At 41.8% G+C, this 20521-nt stretch overlaps 2 protein-coding genes across 36 annotated transcripts in view; one reads left to right on the top strand and one right to left on the bottom strand.

The window, feature by feature from the left end:
* The window catches only part of dock7 (dedicator of cytokinesis 7), a 45879-nt gene extending 25528 nt beyond the window's left edge, over positions 1–20351 (bottom strand). For all 35 annotated transcript variants that reach the window (XM_085774895.1, XM_085774896.1, XM_085774897.1 and 32 more), the window contains exons 1-16: positions 20225–20351; positions 16667–16766; positions 15200–15375; positions 14261–14329; positions 14009–14138; positions 13685–13897; positions 13400–13485; positions 13231–13297; positions 12589–12738; positions 12210–12290; positions 11809–11971; positions 11090–11232; positions 10839–10932; positions 10547–10709; positions 1036–1153; positions 687–757 (exon numbers count right to left, since the gene is read on the bottom strand). In XM_085774895.1, the coding sequence (XP_085631021.1) occupies positions 687–757; positions 1036–1153; positions 10547–10709; positions 10839–10932; positions 11090–11232; positions 11809–11971; positions 12210–12290; positions 12589–12738; positions 13231–13297; positions 13400–13485; positions 13685–13897; positions 14009–14138; positions 14261–14329; positions 15200–15375; positions 16667–16766; positions 20225–20262 (1862 nt within the window). In that variant the 5' untranslated portion in view covers positions 20263–20351. The remainder of the gene's footprint in view (positions 1–686; positions 758–1035; positions 1154–10546; positions 10710–10838; positions 10933–11089; positions 11233–11808; positions 11972–12209; positions 12291–12588; positions 12739–13230; positions 13298–13399; positions 13486–13684; positions 13898–14008; positions 14139–14260; positions 14330–15199; positions 15376–16666; positions 16767–20224) is intronic.
* Positions 5499–9785, top strand: angptl3 (angiopoietin-like 3). Its single transcript, XM_085774944.1, has 7 exons — positions 5499–6135; positions 6486–6596; positions 6718–6829; positions 6940–7053; positions 7364–7459; positions 8079–8351; positions 8531–9785. Exons 1-7 carry the CDS (start codon positions 5617–5619, stop codon positions 8713–8715), a joined length of 1410 nt encoding a protein of 469 aa, XP_085631070.1. The 5' UTR covers positions 5499–5616; the 3' UTR covers positions 8716–9785.
* Positions 20352–20521: the final 170 nt, after the last annotated feature.

Below are 20521 nucleotides of genomic sequence, written 5' to 3'. Positions count from 1 at the left end.
ATATTGTGCCATTTCTGAGTGAAACGTAGACTGTAATTGACAATTAACTACAAGCACTTACACAGGCTAGGTATAAGGTCCTGATGCATGATTGCCCTTGTCACCATGGTACATTATTCACAGGTTGATTAATTTTGGCCTTGAATGTTTGACCCCTTGGTGACAAATGACAAACCACTGGGTGTCGTAAAAAACACCTAATAGTGGTGATAAAATATTAGAGACCCCTCAACTCTTATATACAGATGAAAGAAACTTGCCAAGGACACCACATGACAATATCCAGGAGGTTGACGAAATTCTTTCTTTTAATGAATGCCATCAAAGGTAGGATAGTGAGGGTGTAAGAACACATTATAGGGGAACATCTGTGAGTTTAATTATTAATTTGAACATCACCATACGAGTTCAAGGCTGAGCATTTTAGATTCTCATGACTGTGAGTTAACACAGCACTGCCAAGATAGGTTGTTAAATAAATCATTTTGTGATAACTACATAATGATACATATTAATAAGAGTCAGAAAAGCTAATAGGTTTTGGATGATATGGATCATTTTTGAATTGGATTAAGTTTTAGTTAACCAACTTCTTGAATATTCCATTTTTTTAATCCAATTTGGGCTCCCTACAGCACACCGTAGAGACTATTAAAATCAAAGATGCTACGAGACAAGTCACCTACCTGTTATGGTACACCACAGCGGTATAGGCCTCTTTAGCGAAATCTGCACAGCTGGACTTCCCAAATATCACCTGGGGAATAATAACAACAGCATTGACATTCAGTGACATTGAATCCACTGCATGTTACATTACGACTCTCTCTTCACATGCATATTGGCTTGCGTGCACACAGCTGCCGAATAATGTGGTGCAGTTTCATTGCACAGCTTTTGTCACTACATAAATCAAGTGGTAGAAATCCATAGTTGCATACATAGTACAGACAGAGCCCTAGGGGTATGGCTAACAACACTGAGACCAATTCAAGTGAGAGTGATTTTGTTTCATGCCATCTCATCATGGCGTACCGGCATTGCGTTGTTTGGATCTTCTCCGTTCATGAATTGCACTTTCACGGTGATGTTGCGAGCTGAGCCTTGGCGGTTGGCGAAGTTAAGACTCTGAGGGTTCACATACAGCAGGTTCCTGAAAAAATACATACGTGCACAAACACAAAGAAAACATGGTGCATTAGAAATGATGTTAGATCAGTAACAGCGCAAAGGAACAAAACAATTTATAAAACTCTTGTATGTACTATATTCTCAAATTACACCTTAATAACACTGGCCATTTTACTTTCACTGTCTGTAACTTAAACCTTGACCTTTTACTCCAACAACTAAACTAAAGTGACTGACCTAGATACCTTTCGCAGTTACATCAGATTCCATGAGCTGATATTTCTGAAGGGCAATGCCACGATGGTAGGTAAACCGTGCTCTGATTGGATATACAGGGGGCTTGGCCCGTCAATAACCATGGAAGGCGCAACCTTTCATGCGTGGGAGGACAGGGGTTGGATGCCTATAAAGATTTTAAGTTGTTCCCTCTTAAATCACAAAGTAAAATGCCAGTAATATAATATGCAATCACATAAAAATAAATAACATAAAAATATAAATAAATGCATATCATTAGACCGTCTCCTGTACTAATTACATGATGAACAAATTCTGTCACCAAACTGGAGCATTAAAAATATATGAATTTGTTGTATTTTACAATCCTGGTGGTCATTATTGTTGTTGTTGCCGACAGATGTACGGATGGTACACTACCATCTAAAACTCACTGTTACTACACTGTTGGGAAGGAGGAGGCGGCCCCAGAATAGGAAGTGCAAAGTAACCTGGGATCAGCTGACAAAACCACAATGACGTAGTGGAGCCTGTGGGGGATGGCCCCAGAGAGACCACAGCTGGAACCACAACTGACAAGGAAGCGTGGGAATCGCTCTCGTCTGATGATTAGAATTTCTTGTTCTGTTACACTTGGCCAAGCCTGTCCTAACAACTTTTATTGCAGCTTCAAAGTGGGCTGTTGAACTTGAACTGAAAAAGATCCTGATCTGACTTTACTGTGGCAACGCTGGAATACCACATAGAAGTACAAATGGAAGTAGTGTTGTCACGATACCAACATTTTGGTACCGGTATCGGTACAAACATGTTTTTCGATACTTTTCGATACTTTCGGTACTTTTCCAAATAAAAAGAGAAATGTCATTATTGGCCTTATTTTAATAGAAAATCTTAGAACTATAACATAAGCATCAGTAAATAATCAGTAAATCAGTAAACAGTTACTGCTGCTGCAGGATTAAATTTCCATCTATATTAATCTGAACTCTTCCTAAATTAAAACATTAGTGGTCTGTTTAAAAATGAATATCAACTTGTTTTCTTTGCATTACTATTTGAGGTCTCAAAACACTGCATCTTTTTTTTGTTATTTTGACCAGTTGTAATTTTTGGGAGCAATTGTTCTCAGTAGTTTATAGAATGAAACACAAACGTTTTTACTCAAACACACACCTATTGTTTCCCTCACGTAGACCAAATTGATTCTGACCCCCCCCCCCCAAACCCCCCCGCCCCTCCCTCCTCCTCCGCGTAGCGCTCCTTCGCTGTGTTCACTCACTCACAGAGAGAGAGAGAGAGAGAGAGAGAGAGAGAGAGAGAGAGAGAGAGCATGCAGCCAGTGGTGGTGCGCGGTAGAAACGAAACAGTGTTTGCATTAATTAACGAGTCTGTAGCGGCCCGTCTCTCTCTCCCGCGCGGCGCACACACACATAAACACAGGCACATGGACAGGTGGCGCTGTAACGGTAATTTAAAAACAGCACCTTGCTTCGTTTGTGACTCGCTCACTCGCTCGCCGCGGCTCAAATTACAATGCGGCGACTTCACGCGGCGACGTCACCGCTGCCGGCGGCGCAAAATGAAAGTACCGGTCCCATCTAAGCGCAGTATGGTACCGTTTTAAATGCGTCAGTACCCCGGTACCACTCTAGTACCGGTATACCGAACAACCCTAAATGGAAGTATTGATTGATTGGGCAGTTTATCTCGTTAGACTTAACTTGATCAGTGCAAACACTGCATTACAACTCTGCAGCTCTGCCAATACACTCCCAGATGGCAGCTACCCTCTCTTCCCAATTTGGGCTGGGAAGAGGCTGCGTAATGGAACAAAGACACTGTTCAGTGACTCTCTGCACAGATCTGAGAAAGTGTTTTACCTAATGACAAAGTCGTAAATTAAAACATGGAGAGAAGAAACCATTTATAAAAACAGAATCTGCCTTGTTAATTGGACAACAAAATCTAGGTATAACCACTTTAGGCACTTTAAACACATAGTCATTTACTACAACCCATGGAGAACAAGTCAGATAACATCAAGTATTTCTGTCATATATCATACACTCCTACGAACACTGCTGTGCACAGTGGACATCCCGTTAATTAAAGACTGCTGAGTTCATTCAATAAAATGTTTGCAATTTGTAAAACTGCAAATTTGAACTTCAAACAGGGGGCCGGTTGCACAGAGAGCGGGCCCCAGCAGGGCCAGGTTAGACTCAAACCCTCAACCCTCTGTGACTGTTAAGCCACAGCGTTAACCACTGTTCTGGAACGAAAGACACTGAATAACATTACCAGCTTTATGCTGATCAAGCATTCCTGACACATTCACTCGGTCCATGGCCAAATATTTCTTTTCCACAGGGCCTTTTCTTTCTGCTCTGTTCAAATGAAAAAAAAAGCATAGCGGTCGTTCATTACTGAGAACTGATGTAATCTTTCCCTACAACCACAAATGACTAGAAAGAGCTCATTAAGATGACTGTGTGGTATTTCAAGGTGCATGGTAACAGCCAGAGTGCAAAAACGATTCAGTTTGAAACCAACACCAGCTGGATGCAATGGGGCAAATACTCTAGAGTTTTCTACTACTTTCTTCTACTCAAAGTAAATGTGATAATATTATAGTCTTTTCCTTTGCAATGCAAAGTGACTGATCAGCTTAGCAATAAAACAAATGGGGCATTTTCAATGTGCACATGCTTGTATGAGCAAGATTCCATATCACAGCAATTCAATTTTATAGAACAGGACGTGTTTCAGCTCGGTCTTATTTTTCGTGGTTGGGAACCATACAGCACAGATACTGCCAAAGGAATAAATATTTATATTCCAATTAAACATTACACCGTCACCAACTCATTTCACTGATTGGTTCCTCCCCCTCGAAGGGTGAAGGTGGGAAGATTTCACCAACACTGCAAGTCTGCTTCAAACAACTTACTAAGAATTTCCCATAAAGACAGTTTTTTTGTTGTTGTTTTACGACAGGACGTACACAGGACTGAACCATTAAAAGCTGCAAGCTAATCACTGAACACTTCATCAAGAACACCAGCACACACACTTATTCATGTACGTAGTTATCCAATCAGCCAATCATGTAGCAGCAGCACAATCCATAAAATTCTGCAGATTACAGGTCAGGAGCTTCAGTTAATGTTCACATCAAACATAATAATGGGGGAAAATGTGATCTCGGTGAGTTTGACCAAGGAATGAGTTTAGATGGTGCCAGATGGGCTGGTTTGAATGTTTCTAAAACTGTGGTAGAGCAGGAGAGACTTGGTGTGACGTGTGCATGTGGTAAATCTGTAGAAATTATCTATCGGTGTCAAAATGGACCTGAATCTTAAAGAAATGTTTCTAACATCTTGTGTCACAAAGAACTGAGGCTGTTAGTGCAGACAGAGTCCCAAAATACAGAGGTTGGTGAGTGTAGATTCACTATTTTATGTGTAGTGGCATTAAAAATATAACACGTGGGCCTGACATCCCTGGAAAAAAAAAAAAAAGCGATGAGGCTGAGCAATAAAACCAAGATGATGAGTACACACTGTACAACCTCTCTAACATCATTCATGCCCAGAAGCTCAACCCTGGCAGCGATGACAGGCCCACTCCCCCCCCCACACACACACACACAAAGAGAGAAGAAGGGGCGAGAGAAAGAGAGCTCGGTGCTAGGCTGATTCAGCAGGATGCTAAATCAAACCCAAGAGCATTAATTACACACAGCATTATCAATCAGAGCAAAGTGTGCGCAGGGTTATAAGGTTTGAGATTGATCAGGCTGACGATCCATCAAAAAAACCTGCGATGGCCATTGTTGGGTTTCTGCTGATCTGCTAAAGCTCTGCACCACAGATGGAGAACAACATAGAGTAGGGTGTGGTATGGAGAGGGGATTGGGCTTAAACGGGTGGTAGAGGAGGGGGGGATGTATATGTCATTAGCTTGCTGCTGTGATTTGTTTGTTCAGGAGAGGGAGGGCTCGAGGGGGATTTGGGAGGAGGTGGGGTAAAGAGCTAAAACATAGTAGGGTTTAATGATCAACTAACCCCCCCTTCCTCTACTGAGAGTGCAGTATATAACACAGAGCAGTCTGCTGCTCTCAAATCATTTTAACAGCAAGAAAGTCCAGGTTGGAGGCAGAGCAGCAGAAGGTGGAGGAACTCAGTGGAACAGTGCATTAGAAGAAAACTGCTACTCCACAATCCAGGACTGGAGGAGGAAATCATGATGAAGCTGTTTTGTCTGTTGCTGCTGCTTGCTTACTCCACTGCTGCTGTCCCTTTGGAAGATGTGCCACCCACCCTGCCTTCCCTGGCCTTGACCACAGCACCACACCCTACTGAGGCGAAGTCTCGCTTCGCCATGCTGGATGATGTTCGCCTACTTGCAAACGGCCTCCTGCAGCTGGGCCAGAGTTTACGGGAGTTCGTCCACAAGACCAAGTCCCAGATCAACGACATCTTTCAAAAGCTGAACATTTTTGACCGCTCTTTCTACCAGCTCTCGGTGGTCACGTCCGAGATCAAGGAGGAAGAGGAGGAACTGAAGAAGACCACCAGCTTCTTGAAGGTCAACAATGAAGAGATCAGGAACTTGTCGCTGGAAATCAACTCAAAGATCAATAACATCCTGCAGGAGCGGACGCAGCTTCAGAGCAAGGTGGGAAGCCTGGAGGAAAGGCTGAAGGGACTGTCACAGAGCATGCTCCCTGCTGAGCAGCTTAGTGAAATCACAGCACTCAAGGTAAGCAGCACCCACTAACTGCAAAGGCAATCCCTTCAAGTTCCTTATTCAAGTTTGTATCAGTTAGTAATTGTTGTGCACAAATAGAAAACAAGTCATCAACAGTTTCCCTCAGAGTTAACATTGGAAATGTGTTGAATGAACTCTGCTAACTTGGATAAGAAGCCACATCTGTCTTCATATGTCCATCTATTCTTGAATTATAGTGATGATTACTGATCCTGTATCGTCAACTATCTGTTGTGTTATTGTTTCCACCTGCACTTTGTTAAGCGGAGCTGATTCAAACAATTTAAAATACCAATGTGTATAGGTAGAATGGATAAATGTTTCCACTTTGACATTTTCAGGAAGTGATTGAAGCTCAAGAGAGAACAATCACCAATCTGCTGAAAGCTGTAAAAGAGCAGCATGATCAACTTGACAACCAGAAAAACAAGATTAAAAACCTGGAGGAGAAGGTAAAAACAAAACAACATCTGTTGCAATGGAAAGTAAACTCTGACTCAGACTAGATAAACTCTGCATTTTTTAGGGCTGGCAACATAACTTGAAACTGGATTAATTTGCTTTCCATTGCAGTTCAGCTATGACAATTTCCAAGATACAATCGATAAGCCAGTGGAGTCAGACTCAGCAGCTTCCAATACGTTTGAATATCTGACAGGAAACTCAACTGGCCTGGACACAAATGGTAAAACAACCTCATTATTTGTGCATTATCCAATGCTCAAAAATGTTGGCATAAAAAATGAATTAAAATAAAAAAAAGTTGGCTGCATATATTTTGGTTTTGTGTTGCAGACCTCCCGACGGACTGCAGCGAGGTGTTTGACAAAGGAGAGGCAAACAGTGGAGTCTATGTTATCAAGCCAAACCGATCGGAGCCATTCAACGTTTACTGCGAAATGGGTTCAGGTGGGTGAGAGCACAGCCAATCTAAGTTCTGAGTGAGCACATCAAAATACTGTTTTTGTGGTTAAATGCGTTGACATTTATAAAATGAGGGAGGCACTGACATTTATGCAAGTCTCCAATCCACGGGTAAAGAACAAAAAAACAAAAGGTTATCAAGCTAGATAGCCATAGAAATAGGTTTTCTGAAAGGCCAGAGAAAATATCACTTTTACGTTATATGATAAGCATGATTCCTGATCCTTGTGCAGACTTGTGTGTAACTTGTACATAAGTAACTTGACTTGAAATATATCTCTTATCCACTCTGTAGATGGGGGTTCAACTGTCATCCAACACAGGATCGATGGGTCAGTGGATTTTGACCTGACATGGGAGAAATATGAAAAAGGTTTTGGAGATCTGGAAAGTGAGTACTTTTTAAAAAAAACTTTTTTAAACCAGTTTTACCAATTGCTGAATAATATACAACTCCATTTATATTATTTTCTTATTTGCAATAGTTACAAATCTGATAATAACTTTAGATTTAAGTATTAAAAACATGATCAAAGTGTACCTAACAAATCTGAGTCCACTTTGTCATGTAACCACGGTAACTAAGTACAATAAAATAATTTAAAAGTGGCACTGGTACACGGACCGTTTACAGTGAATGCTCCCTGAACCAGTAGACTTTCTCCAGTGGGTGAGGACATTTGCAAGTACTTCCTGTCGGCCTGCTCATAGGAAACAGTGATTGTTTCATATCAACGCTGGACTGACTAAGCGACTTCCTTTATTGTCCGAGCACACAGCAGACTTGGCAGCTTTCCCTGACTCTAACAGCTCGTAGGTGCAGTCCTGCTGCAATCCAAAGGAATGACTCCTGAAGCAATGACTTTTAGTTTTTCTGCTCTTTCACAACTTCCGGCCCAATAATGAGACCTTACCACTACAGCATGCTTCTATAAGGCAAAGGAAAACAAGTGCACAAAAACACAATGTCTATTTTCATCTCATTCATATCGTATTTATCTGTAATGCAGAGGACTTCTGGCTGGGCTTAAAGAAGATCCACAGCCTTGCACAGCAGCGAGCTTACATCCTACGTGTTGACTTGGAGGACTGGAAGGAGGAGAAGCACTGGGCCGAGTACCGTTTCTCAGTGGAAGGTCCTTCCAAAGATTACACTCTTCACGTCAGCCATTTCTCTGGTGACCTGCCCGACATGATGGCCAACAACACCGGCATGAGATTCTCAACAAAAGACAGAAATAATGATAACCACCGAAACACTAACTGTGCTCGCACATATTCAGGTAAAGACTTTTACAATCTGATTGAGCAGACACCAGAGTAACCGTATAAACCATGAGATGCACCATAGATATCACTGCCATTTTTATTCCCTCAAGCAATGGTTTGAAGGATTTGCAAGATGATTTTGTTAGGATCAGGTGATGTGTAACTTATATCTCTTGTCCTGACCCTTTGGCAGGTGGTTGGTGGTTCAATGGCTGTGGGGACATCAACCTTAACGGAAGGTATTTGTGGCTGAGGGCAAAGGGGCGCTCAGTAAGGAGGAAGGGCATTTACTTGAGGCCTGGCACAGGTCCCTCATATTCCCTCAAGACGACCAAGATCACCATGCGGCCAGCCTCGACTGCAGAAAGCTTCAACTGAACCCCACAACTCAAACTTTCTCATACATCACTACTGGCATCTTTCACGAACATTGCAAATATCTAATGCTCGACGAAAACATTTCACAGATGGGGATAGTGAAGTAAAAGCATTATATATGTCTATGACACAACCATTCTTAGTTTGTCTGCAACATTAAGCCGACTGCTTCCTAACACAGTTTTGACGGACATGACCATCTGAGGTCAGAAAATGCTGAACTGTCACAGTGATGCAACAAATGCCACGCAGGTCGTTAACCCATTGGGTCCGATCCAGCAGGGACAGTAGAACTGTCGTTATGCAACGTCTGCCATCACTTGCAAAATGGACATATTGATCCATAACCAGCAGCCTGATTCAGTGCTGGTTGCAAAACGTCACAGAGCTGCAGAAGCAGAGAGATCTATGAAGGGACATTATGGCTCAATTCTAAAACTGAGATTGCTTGGGTTATCTTTTCAGTGAAAATATATGAAGAACGTACATGACGGCTTCTAAACTATTTAAAAGTGCATTTTATCTGTAAAGAGAAACTGTCTTGCATGTTCCCAGCAGCTACACACACACACACATGTAAAACAGTTGTTACATAAAGCATGTAAATGATTCAAGTCAGAGCAGAACAATGTGTCTCCTACATTTCAAAATGTGTTCATATAGATCATTTTTGGGGGGCTTTTTTTTCTTTTACACTGCTTTGCCCCCAGTCTCATGAAATTCATCATAAAGAGAATATATAGAGCTATTTCCACAGTCAAAGTCAGAGATACAAAGCTTTGCCAGCCCGCAGAGGAGCTCTTCCCTTTGTTTGTTCTATGTCTTTTTTTACTCTGTAAAGTATTTAAACCACATTCATGCTATTATATGATTTATGCTGGTATTGTCAGAAAACATCATTTCCATGTATTTCCTATGTTATTGAGTCATATTGACTCTTGTCAATTCTTTCACCACAACTAACCGTACTGTAAATGCACCTCATACTAACACATCACCCTGACAAGTAGCTATGTGCTCTAATAGATCATATTTATAACGAAAAAAATAAAAATCAACATGATAGATGATGACAATCTAATGACTGCATTTCTTTATATTGTGTTGATCTGACCTGGGGTAAATTTTATGACTTCAAACTGAGCGGGGAAAAAAAAATCTTATTGTGAATATTGTAATTCATAATCTCAGGGCCTATAGCTGATTACTTACAGCCTATAAAACAGGTTGTTAAAGGTATTCATTGACAATGACATTATAGAAAAAGAAGTAATGGATAATAGAAGAAAATAGAAAACTTGTAATGCTCAGAATAAAAAGGCAGCACTGATTTCCTTTCACCCAGCCCCTCGTGCTCTCTACAGTGGATCAGGTAGGTCAGATATAATCTACAATAGAAAGGCACCTGTTATCTCCAGACAAACAAAACCTGCAACTGCAAAGCCGTGTCAGCAGCAGTAATATGTACTTCTCTACCAGTGACCTTGACAAAAATAGCACTGAAGTGACCCACAGTGTCAGTCGGCACCCTGACTTTGAGGTTGCTGTCCTTCACCGACTAACGGATCACAAATGTGTGGCAATGTCCACCTGCAGTCCACAGATAACGATATAGCCTACTTTAAAAAAGCAGTTACGAAAATTATGATTGAAATGAAATGTAATATTTGTACAGATGTAAATTTCCCAATGCAGCTTTACATCAGTGAAAGGAAGCATCAAAGGAAAAGTTTGATAAATAAATAAATACAGTCACTGTCTAGACTAAATTGAGCAACCTGAAAGCTAAGAGGAATGCTTTTCAGTGGAGACAGATAATGATTTTGCATACCTGTATGTGGTGTTTGGCACATAGACATCCCTGGCAGGGAACTCCAGGATGTCCCTGGTGGGACGGACCCTGCTGTCTGGGTATGGTTTAACCTGCAGGAGGTCAGGAGTCAAGCAATAGTGGGGGTTCTCTGGAGCTGGGGAGATGTCCAACTTCAACTGGGCTGTTGTGACAGCCATGGCAGAGAGAGGGGAGAAAGAGAGAGGGAAATCATCCATGTTAAACACTTAAAACTTAAAAGGATGAATGGGATTTCAAAAATTATAGGATACTCAGTTGTGTGTTGTTATACCTGTGATGGGCCTGAGTCTCCTCAGAACTGAAGAAGGTCTTCTCATATCAGCTAAGAACTTGTACAAGTCCTCATCACTCAACCTGTCCCCCTCCTAAAACAAACAAGCAGAGTATAAAAAAAGAGTGAGACCTTACAGTGAGGTAGAGGACATCTCCTTTTGTCAGTGTGCATGCATCACAACAAGGACATACAAGACATATCATTCAGACTTGTTTAAGCTTTTGTGTGCTATAAGTGGTTGTGGAGACCTGTTTGAAGAAGTTGGTGATGGTAAGTGTTGCAGGTCTAAAGCCTGTCAGACTACATGCTTCGTCTCCACTGGTGGTCCTCTCCAGTGAACGCCTTCCCATGATGCTCGAGTTCCTCCGTTCTGACCAGGAGCCTTTTCTCTCTGCAGACAGACCAAAAAAAAGCTGTTAAAAAATCAATTCTGTTCTCTGACAGAATACACACTGGGCAGATCAGTCACACCATGAAACAACATTATTTTCAATGCTGTGTCTGATCAGTGTACATGTACATTTTTGTGAGCTGCCTAGCAACACAGAGGTCATCACAGTCAGCATCGGAGAGACCTTGGGAAGCCAAAGGTTAGACAAACACCGAGAGGTCAAACCCAAAATAACATCAAGGATCAATATGGCTACATACTTTGTTTGGATGTTTTGCTCTCTGTTTGAATTTGCCGTATGTACTATTTGAAGTTGGAAGTTGTCTTTAGATAAAGGTTTTAAAGTGTGGTCATGTATTGACATGTCCATGAGCCACATGCGTGACAGCCAGCCCTCTGTCGCTGTCTCTACCTCCTGATAACTATGTGACATTCGGACTGTGAGCGGGTCAAAGCATAAATAATACTGATTAAACTTCTTAGTGCCTCTACACTGCGACTGTTAAAGGCCTGATACCGAGATGCAAATGTTTATAGTTACAATCAAAAGACTTGGGCTGAAAGGGAACGTCAGACCTGAGAGGCTCATCTCCAGCTCTGTGTCCCTCTCCAGACTGCCGGCACTGTTGACAATGTTCATTAGATGGATAGCGGTCCAAGCGAAGGGCATTCGGTAGCGGCCAAGACGCTGGCAGAACTGCTCCGACTGGCCGCGAAGCTTCTCCAGCTTCTCTTTATTCTATAGAAGAAAAAAAGAAACACAACTTACAAATTAAACTGTACTTATTCATTCAATCCATACAACAATATTATATCAAGGGGTAATATTTTAATATAGGATTATCAGATAACTAAACATGTGGCTGATGCATGAATATTGAATAATGAAATGATACAATTTGTGAAATGCACTTGAGACAAGCCTCAAAACTTTTTTTATTATCAGCAATTCAACATGTAAATCACTATGACTATACCTTGGCAGCATCTGACTCCTTGAAGACCATGTAGGGCTCAGCACACTCTCCAATATCACCCTGCTGCAGTACTTTCTCCAGCTGAGGACAGAGCACACAGTTCATAGTGACCACACTCACACACAGCTATGCAGTGATGATATAGGACAGAGAGTGGGTGTCAAATGGTTTTTCCCTACTGTTAGCCCACATATAAGATAGTAAAGGTGGAACCATGGTGGTGTTGTATTTGTGCACAATTCACTATTAAATTTTTATGAGAGAAAATGAATCAAACATGAGGACTCTTTTTCCTTTTACTGTCAAAAGCAAATGTATTTTATTTGTTTGTAAAAGAAGATTTGACAGGATAGGGAAAATCATACTATATCTGCCTCACCTTGATGACCAGGAAGACGTCCTGGGAGGGGTATGTAATGGAAAATATAGCAGATCGTGCCAGTGTAGAGATGGCTGCCGTCTGAATGTGTGGACGCAGCATGCCCTTCGTCTGCTCGGAGTTCAGGTCAAAGAAAAAGTTCTCGGATATCTGAGGGACAACACACAGCCAGGTGAGCATGACATGTTCATGACATTAATGTAATACTGTAAACACAACATGACAGCCATTAGTATCCAATAGCATTTTTTTGAATGAATGGCTGTATTACTGCAGCCTGATTTCTTGCTCATAGTGGCTGACAAACATGATAACATTTCAGTGACAAATGACCCACTTGTGAAATAATGGAGCCCCTGTGCAGAGCAAAATATATGAGAGATCCACTTATCAAGGCAACTACTACCCTCTAGTGTCTGTCAGCTAAACGGGAGCAGAAGGAGGAAGATGAACTTCTTCAGATAGATACATAGTTCCAGTGTATGATTTAACTGCATCCCCACAAGCATAACAGGGCTACAACATAAAATTTTATAGTCCACTCATCAAATTCGTTTTGGCCTCCCAACAATTTTAATGGTTTGCAGAAGTGACCCAACAACTCAGGGCTGGGGAGGCACTGAGGAAAGCATAACAGCTTACCTTTTTCTTTTCCTTGACATCGTATAAGGCCAAACTAGCAAATATGGGTTCAATTTCGATCTCGAACCTTCAAGGGGAGAGAAAAAGGGGTGGGTCAGCAGAAAGCGGCAGTTAAATAAAAGAGCTAAAAGGCTTTTTTTTTTCTTGAAAAAGGCCGTCCACCACTTACTTCAAGGACAAGCACTTGACGAGTAGCCTCTGGCCAAAGTGTTCTTTAGGTACTTCAGGCACACAGTGGCGCTCAATTGGCTCCTCCTACACATTCACATAGAAGGTCACACACAAAAAAACATTATAATATAAAATATAAAAACATAATTCATACAAATCCATTCAGTACAAAGAAACATATTGGCATCCTTAGAATGATATTAAAGATTGCGCAATTTACATTGTAAATTTAAAATTGACCATCAGAAAAAGGCTCCTGCATGAGTAAAGGATGGTACATCACCTCATCGAGGGCAGGGTGCAGAGCAAAGAGTTCGCGGTGGCGATTGGCCTTGCGCTGGTCTTCATTGTGTCTGTCAATCTCCTCATTGGGAGCGCGATCGAGCAGGTGTGGGAGGAGGGCGTCGGGGAGGGAGTTCTTCAAGTCAAAGATGCTGCAGGCCCAGCTGCCCCGTGGGGTGTCGTCTATAGACATCGACCGCCGCTTCAGGTCATCCTACACAACAACAAACACATAAATATGTGTGTCAGGCACACTGGTTCATTCAAACAATGATTATGGGAGGTCTTTTATTGAAATAATTTCCAACACTGAATAATTGATGACCTGATCGTCCTGGTAGCTGCTGCTGTCTGGCATCTCATCAGCCTCAAACACTTGTTTGGGCAGGCCTCTCTGACGCTCCTTCTGCTTGTCTAGGGTGTTGGGGTTGAAGCCTGTACCAAGCTTGTGATATCTGAGAGAGCAAACATGGGGATTAGTTGTTATCACTGATCTACATGGTCTTATTTCACACATAAAATCCAATTCTAAAGTGAAAAGAGTAGACATGTATATGATGACATAGTGAAGCCTTACTTTCTGTTGACGATGGCCCAGTCTTCTGTGTAGGATCTGACACAGTCTCTGACGTGATGATCAGTGTCCCTGCAGCCAAACAGACTCAATCAATCAAAGTGTTACTTAAAAGGCAAAGAGACCGACTTCAAAGGCTTGGGTCTAAGAGAATACAGAAACAGGCTGATGTCATAACATCTTTCTGGAGCGTCACACAGTCAAGTTCACATTCAGTGGTTTTGCCATCTCTTTTGAAACGCCGCCAACCAGCCGCCAGGTTTTTCATCTCCACGCATTTGGTGCAGCTTTTACAATAATTAAAAGTAACAATAATAAAGGCTCACAGAACACACAGAATGACAGATTTACACATAGCAGCCAAAGCCAAATATTACTTCAAACGGAACTAAATGTGTCTCTGCTTTTCTCTCCTAAAACAGTATCAGCACCACTATGCAAAGTGCAAAAATGTCCATCATTCCTAAAACTGACTGCAAAAAATCTACAAAGAATAACAGAGTACTAAAACACAGTCAGGACCCAAAAAAGGGTGAAGAGAGGCCGGTATTAAAGTCCAAGTATATTGAAATTATTATTATTTCTACATTTCCTCTAAAAGCTACATTTTCCTGATTACTATGTGTTTAAAAACAAAACCAACTTTCCTGTTGGTTTTGTGTCAATGCAGCAATTTCATACCCCTAATCCTGAGTCATGTTGACTGTATAGGGCTGTATTTCATGGTGTTGAAGTTCACATTAGAAGGTGTCAAAAAACTATTTGCAGATTGAATACATTAGTCTAATATCTATTAATTGCCCAGTAAATATCAATCTTTTAATTTAGAAATACTTGATAGGTTGTCTCCTGCATGACACAGTATGTATGGTGTGTAAGTCCATACCTCAACAACACCACACTTGCTACTACAACTTCCCTCAACCATTCAGTAACTCTTACCCTTCCTCAGGGACAGCTTGTACCACTGTGCGACATTCTCTGGGTGTGTAGATGACCTCAATGTCATCTGGGGGAAACTCAATCAGATCCCTCAGGGGACCTGACTCAACGATAGGAGGGTGAGTGATGAGGTACTCCTCAAAATCCACTGGCTCCACGGCCTCTGTGAGGGGAACCTGACAGAGAGAGACAGAGAGAGAGAGGAGGAGGAATTCAGAGGAATGGGGAAAGTTAATTAGCTGTGAAGATGTGGTCAAGTGTTCACTTCTCCCATCTGCGCCTCTTCTACTTTTTTTTACTGTACATAAATGTCTTGATAAGGTATTAAAGTCTAAGGGATTGATTCTCCAATACAACCTCGGGAGAAAGTAGTGCAGTTGTGAGTTATTCGTCATTCTATGAATCTATACCAAGGGCAGCACCAACAGGTCCAAAATATGAGGTCATTTCAGTTATTTCTGTTGAGAGAGCAGTTCTAGCTTCTGGATAATCTTTAATTCTGAATAGGAAAATCAATTCTTAGTAAGACACATCTGCGATTTGGGGCTAATGCTTTTAAATGCCCTCATGCTGATACAAGTAACCAGATTAGCTAGTGTGCTACTTCAAGCACAGACTAATGGTTTCATGGGTCTTAGTGTGCGTCTGAAATGATGAACCCAGCGGGAATCTTTGGTTCAGCAGGTTCAGTCTGTGTGAGTATGTGTGTCTGTGAGTGTGTGTTTGCCTCCCTCTGCCTCTCTCCCTCCCCCTCTTGAGGAATTTGAACACAAATACCTTTCACAATTTAATTAAAAGCCTACTGTAGCCTAATTAAGGATCAGAGTGGGGGTATTTGCTGGTGTTTAGGCTCAGGGCTACTGAGGGTCAATTGGCACTACCCCTTTAATAAACACACACTGCCTGAGCTCAAACACTGGGAATCCTAGAAACACTGCAGCAGAGACTGGATGTTGTGGACCAATCAACGGTTACACCCTGTGGTATTTAACAACACACTGATATCAGGCATGACTACAGTTAATACACATGACCTGACTGAGCTGTTACAGCTACAGGTGACAAAGAACCAAGTAAATCATGAATTTATATTGATGTTACTCGTCTAAAATGTATCATGTCAAACCTTGAAGGAAAATACTGATGTTATAAAACTAAATTCCACATTCAGCTAAAACAATCAGAGGTGAATGACTGATAAAACCCCCAAATCTTATCTCTGAACTCAGCACAGCACAATCTTGTTTTCCAAATAGCTTGTAGTTTCTCCGTCCCCAAAGACACAACAGCATGTGAGAAGACAATTTTAAGCAGCTCATGTGCTTCTGTTTGTTTTTCAAACATAGCAGACACCAACTTGTTATTGCAGTGAGTGGGCAACAATTAACAATATCACAACTGTTAAGAGCAGAGAAGCCAAAGATGTCTTATTTTTTTATGCTGTTTCACCTGTGACCGGCTACTCACTGTGTTGCTTGTTGTGGTGCCCACGTTGAGGTTTTTGAAGAGTTGTGGGGAGCCTCCATACTGGCCAGCTATCTGCTTCCTGACCTCTGCTGCCACAGTCCTGTAAACAGCAGAAATAAAAAGGGTAGAGAGAGGAAGAGAGGGGTTAATACAGGCAATATCAGAAGTCTGCATGAGCAATCCACCGAGGAGATACACACTGGCTTATTTGTTATTAAGAGTGGGGATCTCAGAGGAGAATGAGCAACACAACAATGACACAATATTTCACCCACGTAGTAACAGGATCAGACTACTGGTGATTGTGCAATGAAATACTGAAAGACATCTGTTTAGGACCATGAGTAACAGTGCAAGGCAGACATGTATGACACAACCAGAGTGCAGATCGGTTCACTTCCCGAATGTTAACGGTAAAAGTTGGAGAAAGCATCCATATAAATATTTTTAAAAAGAAATATTTGAGATATGGGTGCAAGTTTATACAGACTACATTCCATTATGTATTATTTATCTGACCCCTTATTGTAATCTGGCAGGGTACAGACAGGAATCAAAACTAAATGAAAAGGCTCTAAACTAATTTCACCTAATATTTTTATTAAAGCCTTTAACCCTGGAGCCCAGGTTTGATTTCTGCATTTAGCAGCAAGAATGAAAGAAAAAGAGCAACATAATGCAAAATCAATGTCAGTATGAATCTGTTATTGCAGTAATATTTTAGGATTCAAATCCAAAGTTACACAAGTGCTGCTGAATTAAAAGAAATTAGGCTACAAAGACTCCTTTATGCCAGTGGATTTTGCACATTTCCACTCAAATACCTAAGGCTATAAAAACAGACAAGCCTGTTTAACATTGAGAGTTATCTTTCTGTCCTTTTCTGCTTCTCTCTTTGTGTTTCTGGTCATAATCTTCAAGTTGCCTCGCACAAGATCGTATATAACACCCAGACAGAGAGGAGGGAAACAAATAAAAAGCTCTGTACCCGAGTGGTCAGCACAAAGCTCCCGGTGTTCAGCCTCTGCTGTAGCCACACACATACACGGGTCCTCTAAATCACAGCAACCACCAAAAACCACTCAGAGACTTTCGCCTTGAACAAAACAACAACGCAGCAAGTAGCCCAAAGAGTCACAACAAATAACAAATTAGAGCCAAGGAAAAAGGCTAGACACTAAAGACTCAAGGTTACGTTGCACAAGTAACACAGAGTCTCTGAGGATCGATGGGTATCTCCGTTTTTTGTTGTTTTTTTTGTTACACTTTTCTTCATAACCATCAAGGTGTCTGAACTTCCTGCTTCTCTCGGGGCTCTATCCTCGACGCAACATCACATTAACTACTTTGAGGGTTACTTTAATCTGCTGGCCATGATTACAGCAAGGATTAGGTGTGATCGAGGCAGTGAGATCATTTCCAAGCCGTCAAACCAACCTGGGGTCTGGTTTCTCCAATGCCGCCGCCACCACAGTGCTGTGCTGAGTTCATCTCTCTGCTCAATCGTAAATACACTGAAGATCCGGTGGCCTCTGCAGTGCGGTGCTGTCACCACTGGAGAAAGGCAGAGGCGCCGAACTGACAAACACATTCCTCAGTCCTCCCCAATGCCTCTAACCAGACCTTTACTTAGCACTGGTCACTGACTACACAGAGGAATAACTTGATTAAATAAACAGCTCTTGTGGCTCAGCATTTCAAGATGGCGAGACCTCCGAGTCCTCCGAGGAACAGCGTGGTGGCAACTGGCAACTGAAGATCATATCATAAACAAACCATTCAACTGAAAACATGTGATTTAAACCTCGGGATGAAGCCGTTTGTAATTATTGTCACTAAATTAGCCAGATCATGTGACATTAACCTCTTCCATTATAAGGGGCATGTCAAAACAGGTAGAATTGAGATGTTTTTTAACCACTCAATGAATAACATCTGCAAAGTAAACTGTTCCCATGACCTAATAATAGTGTGTGAGAAACAATGCAATCTGTGCGTCCTACAAGAAGGTTAAAATGGGTTATTTATTTATTGAGCCTGTGTTGTAAAAGTTACTGCCTTATCTCTATGTTAACGTCTGAGGCCATAGTTTGTAAAATTGTAATAAAAAGGTGGCATTATGTCATAAAGTCTGTGTGTATCACTGTGTCATCTGCAGGTTTGTTAGACAGCTTCAATTAAGCATTTGAGAAATCATCCGTTCTGAAAGTGATGTGCATAAATCAATATGAAATTCCCAATAATTGCACGTGGTTGTGATTAATGGGAGCTGGGTTCAGAGCGTGATAGTAGGCTAATGCATGTTCCTCCAGTCTTAAGGTCAACAAAGAAATCAAAGTGTGCAGAACAGCAGCAACACCATCAAAATCCAATCTGTAACTCCACATCACCAGGTTGAATTTTTTATATCTATATTCAAAGAAACTGGACTCAACTAGATAAAAATATCTTGCAATAGGAGAGGGAAATCAATGAATTAGATGTGATAATCTGCTTTTTCGATAATGGAAAATGGAAATAGATGACAGCAGACACTTTCTTTAACTAAAAACCTCAGATAGTCACAATAATGATGACTTTCAGGGCCAAAAAAAAACTACATGATATAACAAATACAGCCTAATTGTTTTAAGTAGTAGCCTACAAGAAAGACTGAGCTGACAGTTAAGTTAATGAAGACATCAACAGGGACAATAACCAAAACATGTTTCTGCTGAGCTGTGAGAGACAGCAGTTCATCTCTACCTCAGCTATCCATCTATCCATCTATCCATCTATCTATCTATCTATCTATCTATCTATCTATCTATCTATCCACTAACTTGGATGATGGCATTTGACAGCTAGCACAAAGCCCTTTGTTAAAGAGATTACTTTAATCTGTCTAAAGGGGCGGGGAAGATTATTATATCGCTGTTTGATAGCTGCTGTGGGAGGCTTTTGTTTCCAGGTCTGTTGTCTTGCAGATGTCTGCTCACTCCTGCAGATCTGTATTCCCTTTCTTAAAAAATATAGGCTATATACCTCAACAAAGTTCAGTCACATCTCCAACACCACCAGCAGCAGCAGCAGTAGGACGTAACGTAGCTGCCCCATCGTTAGCCTCTGTAGACTAGAGAGCTAACTAACTAGCTGTTCTAAATTAACGTAACGGTTTTCAGTTCGGAGGTAACGGCTTTGTGTTCTGGTGGTTATTTGAAACCTAACTCCGTTCTGAGCGTTACAAATTCATTACGACGGATTTACACCTCGCCCCTTTGTTGGGCATTCACACAGTCGCTTGCCTGTCTGTCTGTCTCTCTCTCTCTCTCTGTCTGTCTGTCTGTCTGGGTGGGTCTGAGCATCTTCGCCGTTATGGCTAACGAGCGGCTAGCTCGGAGCAGCCAGGCTGTTCTTTGCTGTACTGAGCTGCGCTGTGCTGTGCTGGCGGCTGGGCCTTGCTCCTTCACAGGGCTCCCTCAGCGGTCGGTCGGTGGTCTGAGGGCGACCTATATATATATATATATACAGCGGCGGAGTGCTCGGTGTGTCTTTAATAAGCTCGTTTCGAGTCTTTACCTGCTGATTTTTTGGGCGAAGGCGCGGCGTTCAGCCATGGCACTGGCCGCTGATGTGCTTTAACGAAATTCCCAGGCAGGCAGGCAGGAAGCAGGCAGGCTCCGGTTTCCACTCACTCACTACGGCCACAGGGAAAACGGGCAAACGGGAGAATGGAACCAGTACCGTAATGACGGTAGTGGTGCGCAACAACGGAACACACCCAGTGAAAAGCTGCTGCGCACTGCACTGTGAAGAATAAAAGCTACATCCATAGACCGTAATACAAAAAAAGGCTACACCCCAACAGCTGGACAA

This window comes from Trachurus japonicus, chromosome 4, assembly GCF_045865225.1.
Source record: "Trachurus japonicus isolate A0001 chromosome 4, Traja_1.0".
Lineage (NCBI taxonomy): Eukaryota > Metazoa > Chordata > Actinopteri > Carangiformes > Carangidae > Trachurus > Trachurus japonicus.
Note: the sequence above shows the minus strand (reverse complement) of the source record. Positions and strands in the feature narration are given on the sequence as shown.